At 46.6% G+C, this 6,000-nt stretch overlaps 1 protein-coding gene across 1 annotated transcript in view; it reads left to right on the forward strand.

Annotated features, from left to right (window-relative positions):
* SUPT7L (SPT7 like, STAGA complex subunit gamma) overlaps positions 1-3,001 on the forward strand; it is a 69,083-nt gene extending 66,082 nt beyond the window's left edge. Inside the window, exon 5 of the mRNA XM_056568620.1 lies at positions 2,526-3,001. Within this exon, the coding sequence (XP_056424595.1) occupies positions 2,526-2,788 (263 nt within the window). The 3' untranslated portion in view covers positions 2,789-3,001. The remainder of the gene's footprint in view (positions 1-2,525) is intronic.
* The last annotated feature ends 2,999 nt before the right edge of the window (positions 3,002-6,000 follow it).

The following is a 6,000-nucleotide window of genomic DNA, read 5'->3' on the forward strand; positions in this document are numbered from 1 at the left end:
AGCCAGAGGTCATCTGGTACGGAGTGGAGTCGCATCGGAATTTAGCTTCAAATCCGGCATATTCTAGAAAGGTCATTCCCCCCCCCCCCCCCCCCCCTATGGCAATTGTATATGAAAATGGGTTTTCAAAATCCCACAACCCTTTTGCCTCATAGCAGTGTGTATATACATATTTTCCTTGCTGGAGTAGAAGGAGCCATGTCATCAAAGTTGTTCCATAACCACAGAATCAGAGATAACTAGCTGATCGGGAAGGGGGGTAAGGGAGTCTGACTGCTGGCAATGGAGGCCCCTTGTCCCTATGAGGGAATGGAGCGGCAGCATACTTGGAGAAACTCTCTTTGTAATCTAGGGGACTTCTGAACATTGCCAAGCTCTGCACTGGGCAATGTTCACAAGTCCCATAGGCAGTGAATGGAGCGGTGGCCTACCGTACAATGTCGTTCCCTTCACCCGACCTCTGTTCTTATGATTGGTGCCGGCCCAGCACTGATCCCCCATTTATCCCCTATCCTGTAAATAACATAAGACGCCTCAGAGTAGGGCTGGGCGATATACCGGTTCATACCGAATACCTAATTTTTTGGGCTGCACAATATGAATTTTCCCCCAATACCGGTTGGGCCCCTCCCCCTCGGGAATGTATTAGCAGCGCAGCGCTGTCCCTACATTGGGGAACTAATCCTATGTGACCCGCCAGCCCTGTTCTGCCCCCCCCAATTAATGATCAGCCCAGCGGGGTACTACTCACAGATGTCACCTTCAAGCACTGCCCTCCTCCTCTTTGTTGGGGGCCGCTGGCGCTGGAACTCTATACTGTACGCCAGTGGTCTCCAACCTGCGGACCTCTAGATGTTGCAAAACAACAACTCCCAGCATGCCCGGACAGCCAACGGCTGTCCGGGCATGCTGGGAGTTGTAGTTTTGCAACAGCTGGAGGTTTCGCAGGTTGGAGACCACTGCTGTACGCTGTATCCCTATGCCCGGACTGCAAAAGATAAAGAAAATAAACTTTAACTCACCTACGTCGGCCTCACGCTGTTCCTTGGGACTGGAACGTCGGACAGCCGTCAGCCTATCACCGACCGCCCCGGCCAGTGATAGGCTGAGCCCACTGTCATGTAAGGAGCTCTGCCTGGCTTCTTACATGACAGTGCGTTTAACCTATCAATGGCCGGGGCGGGACATCGCTGCGGCCGGTGATAGGCTGACGTTCCAGTCCCAAGGAACAGCGTGAGGCCGACGTAGGTAAGTTAACGTTTATTTTCTTTATCTTTTGCAGCCTGGGCATAGGGATACAGCGTACAGCAGTGGTCTCAAACCTGCAGACCTCCAGCTGTTGCAAAACTACAACTCCCAGCATGCTGGGAGTTGTAGTTTTGCAACAGCTGGAGGTCCGCAGGTTGGAGACCACTGGCGTACAATGAGTTCTAGCGGCCCGCAACAAAGAGGAGTAGGGCAGTGCTTGTGGGTGACATGTGAGTAGTACCCCGCTGGGCTGATCATTAATTGGGAGGGAGCAGAACAGTGCTGGCGGGTAACATGATTTGGTGTGGGGGGGGGGGGGGAGCAGAACAGCGCTGGCGGGTAACATGATCTGATGGGGGGGAGCAGAACAGCGCTGGCGGGTAACATGATCTGGTGGGGGGGGAGCAGAACAGCGCTGGCGGGTAACATGATCTGGTGGGGGGGGGAGCAGAACAGCGCTGGCGGGTAACATGATTTGGTGGGGGGGAGCAGAACAGCGCTGGCGGGTAACATGATTTGGTGTGTGTGTGGGGGGGGAGCAGAACAGCGCTGGCGGGTAACATGATTTGGTGGGGGGGGGAGCAGAACAGCGCTGGCGGGTAACGTGATTTGGTGGGGGGGAGCAGAACAGCGCTGGTGGGTAACATGATCTGGTGGGGGGGGGGGGGAGTAGAACAGCGCTGGCGGGTAACATGATTTGGGGGTGGGGTGGGGGTGAAAGAAATACCGTTATATACCGTGGAACCGTCATAAGTTACAAAAATACCGTGATACACATATTGGGTCATACTGCGCAGCTCTACTCTCTTTGTAATCTAGGGGACTTCTGAACATTGCCAAGCTCTGCACTGGGCAATGTTCACAAGTCCCATAGACAGTGAATGGAGCCGTGGCCTACCATACAATAGGCCTCTGTTCTTATGATTGGTGCCGGCCCACCACTGATCCCCCATTTATCCCCTATCCTGTAAATAACATAAGACTCCTCAGAGATGCCATAAAACATTGTGAATTCGAATTTCAGAATAATAAATAATTGACCCCGATTCATCATTCTGTTTGGTTTTGTCCATAGGGACCAATCAGAGCTCAGCTTTTATGTTACCATAAGATTGAAAAGCTGAGCTGTGATTGGCTGCTTTGGGTTTCAGACAGGTCAATCTGGGCCGTTGTATCCATATAGAAATCGTGTGTGAATGGACTTGCCCTTTAAGAGAAGTCGATCATCTTATTCTGCAGTGTGTAGACTCTTATCCTCCTTCTGTTGTGTTTTACAGGGTCAGAAGTCAACACCTCCCCCTTATGGAGCCTTACGCAGGTGAAAATGGAACCTCAAGACAATGAGGAAGGGGCGGTCCACGGGCACAGCGTTCTGGGAAATGACGTCTTTGAGGAGCCCATGTCTGGGATGAGCGATTCTGCCATGCCTGGAAGCCCCAATGGATCTGAGGCCAGCTATGGATCCCAGTCTCCAGACAGTCTCATGGGGTCTTCTCCGGTGTTTAACCAGCGACCAAAGAAAAAGATGAGGAAAATGTAACTGGAATGGACTGGGACAATTAACATTCCTAGACTTATTGATGTTTATATTGCTATTGCATCCTGAATTGATGGTTGTTGGTCTTACACCTCTCATGATGAGTTGTAGAATTGGGTGAACTCATACAAAACAAAGTTATTAAGAACAAAATAAACCTTTATAGTTTGTATTCAGAGACTATTGTCCGCATAAATAAATACCTTTAGACGTTAATGTGGCACTTCAGAAATTTTAATTTTTCCATATATAATGCTAACTCACCTGAATATTCCTGCAGTGTAATTTGTGTCATTTTAGCTCAGTTAATTCTGTACATGTTGAACCTTTTTCATCATCAAGGCTTAATCTCAGTGACTATTAGTCTGCTGCATCCTTGGTTAACCTCCCCGACGTTTCGCCAGGATTGCTGGCTTTATCAAGGGCTCGAGGTTCACCATATACGTGCCTCTCCCTGGTCCCCTGCAGATCCTGTTCACCTCTGTCTGATCTCCAAATCCTCTTTCTGCTTCTGAGATGAATGGCCGAGCCAGTAGGTCCTGGACCGACCAATCGATGGCTGCAGCTGTGTCCTGTCTTGGCCAGTGATTGGCTGTGCTGGCAGGTCCTGCACCAAGCACTCATGTTGGGAGCAGGAAGAAGACAAAAGATCGGGGCTGGATGGAGCTGTGCGGACCAGGTTTAAGTAAGTATACGTTTTTTCTATTTCCCCAGCCCAGTACCATATATTCATGGTCATATTTCTTTCTTTAATCATAATTTGTCAAATACCTCCTGAGAGCTATGACTCCTCCCCTCCCAACCAAGATCCGCCCTTTGTTTGTCTGTATTTCTCTCCATATACAGAATGTTGTTGAAGTGATAATGCCTCCCTTATCTAAGGGAGCAGGAGGGCAGTGATATAGTAGGTGAGTCCCTACAGTGGTCAAATGCAGAGTAGTAAAAAGTGCGGTTTCCAGTTTATCCTATAAGATTAAGGGCGAGATTTATCAAAACCTGTCCAGAGTTTTATGCACAGTCTTTCCCGTGTATACACTCTGACTTACCAGGTGAAAAAAGAAAACTATGATCCTACAAGTCGTCTGTAACTGGTCTAATCCTCAACTACATAAACTTAAAGGAAACTTGTCGTCCTTCTGTCTGAGCCATGTGTCATCTGGGTGGTGCCCATTGGCTTCTCCCCACCCCTCTGGCCTTGACTGATAAATCTTTCCCTATTTGGGTAAAGGGAGGGATCTATTAATCAGGTCTCTGTCTCAACATAAGGAAGTAGCCCACAGCAGTGACCCACCTCCAGTGATTGGCTGAGGGGGCATTTACCAGTGTTAAGACTGAGACCAGAAAGTGCAGAAGAATTAGGCACTGTTAGAGCAGCAGGAGATTGGGTTAGAGGAGTACAGTTTTTCTTTATTTATTTTTTGTTGTTTTTTTTTTACCCAAGCCTGGACACATTTAACTTTGAAAAAAACATAACTTAAAAAAAAAAATCCCCAGACAACTGACTACTCCGATGTGAGGAACAAAAAAGAAACATAAAAATGGGCAGAATCATATATATATATATATATATATATATATATATATATATACATTGCACTCCTGCCTACCACCAAAAATCACAAATCACTTTTTGTTGCTCTGTAGTTTATTTTCCTATTGCTGATTGAGCTGTTACTCTGTACTACAATTCCCAGAATGCATTGCTTCATAGCAGTCTTGTTAGTTCCCTGCACCGATCTGTTGGAGAACATCTAATTTCATGGCATACTATTGCACAATCAGTGAGGTTGCAGCACCTGCTGTATTTTATGTGTCTGTTCCTCTGCCTGTGTCATTGCTTAGCAAGAGGCAGCATGCTGTTAATATACCTCGTTCTCCCAGAATATCCCAATAAAGATATATGTGTATATAACAAAGAGATTGTAATTTAGGCTGTAGTGGCTGACCTGAGGTGATGACATCACTAGGCAACAGTTAAGGGCCACATATGGGGTATTTCTGTTACAGCATGGGGTATTTAGTTACAGCAGTTCTGACATGAACGCAAAAAAAAAAAAAACCCACATGTGACCCCATTTTGGAGACTATACCCATCAAGGAACGTAACAAGGGGAATAGTGAGCCTTAACACCCCACAGGTCTTTGACGAATTTTCAGTAATTTGGATGTGAAAATTTTAAATTTATTTTTTCCCCTTGAAATGCTGGTGTTACCCCAAATTTTTCATTTTCACAAAGGGTAATAGGAAAAAAGTCACAAAAAATTTGTAACCCCATTTCTTCTGAGTATATAAATACCGCATATGTGGATGTAAAGTGCTCTGCTGGCGCACTACAATGCTCAGAAGACTAGGAGCGCCATTGGGCTTTTGGAGAGAGAATTTGGATGGAATTGAAGGCCGTGTACGTTTACAAAGCCCCCATGGTGCCAGAAAAGTGGACCCCCTCCCCACACGTGACCCCATTTTGGAAACTACACCCCTCACAGAATGTAACAAGGGGTGCAGTGAGCATTTACACCCCACAGGTGCAGTGAGCATTTACACCCCACAAATGTAATTTTTCATTTGCACAGCCCACTGTTCCAAAGATCTGTCAAATGCCAGTGGAGTGTAAATGCTCACTGCACCCCTTATTCAATTCTGTGAGGGGTGTAGTTTCCAAAATGGGGTCACATGTGGGGGGGGGGTCCACTGTTCTGGCACCACGGGGGGCTTTGTAAACTCACATGGCCCTTGACTTCCATTCCAAACAAATTATCTCTCCAAAAGCCCAATGGCGCTCCTCCTCTTCTGAGCATTGTAGTTCACCCGCAGAGCATTTTTATCCACATATGGGGTATTTCCATACTCAGAAGAAATGGGGTTACACATTTTTGAGGGTGTTTTCTCCTATTACCCCTTGTAAAAATGAAAAATTTGGTGAAAAACCAGCATTTTAGAGAAACATTTTTTTTTCTACACATCTGACTTTTACGAAAAGTTGTCAAACACCTGAGGGGTGTTAAGGCTCAGCGGACCCCTTGTTACGTTCCTTGAGGGGTGTAGTTTCCAAAATAGTATGCCATGTGTTGTTTTTATTGCTGTTCTTGCACCATAGGAGCTTCCTAAATGTGACATGCCCCCTAAAAACCATTTCAGCAAAATTCACTCTCCAAAATCCCATTGTCATTCCTTCTCTTCTGAGCCTTATAGTGCACTAACAGAGCAATTTACA

Source organism: Hyla sarda, chromosome 3 (assembly GCF_029499605.1).
Source record: "Hyla sarda isolate aHylSar1 chromosome 3, aHylSar1.hap1, whole genome shotgun sequence".
Taxonomy (NCBI): Eukaryota; Metazoa; Chordata; class Amphibia; order Anura; family Hylidae; genus Hyla; species Hyla sarda.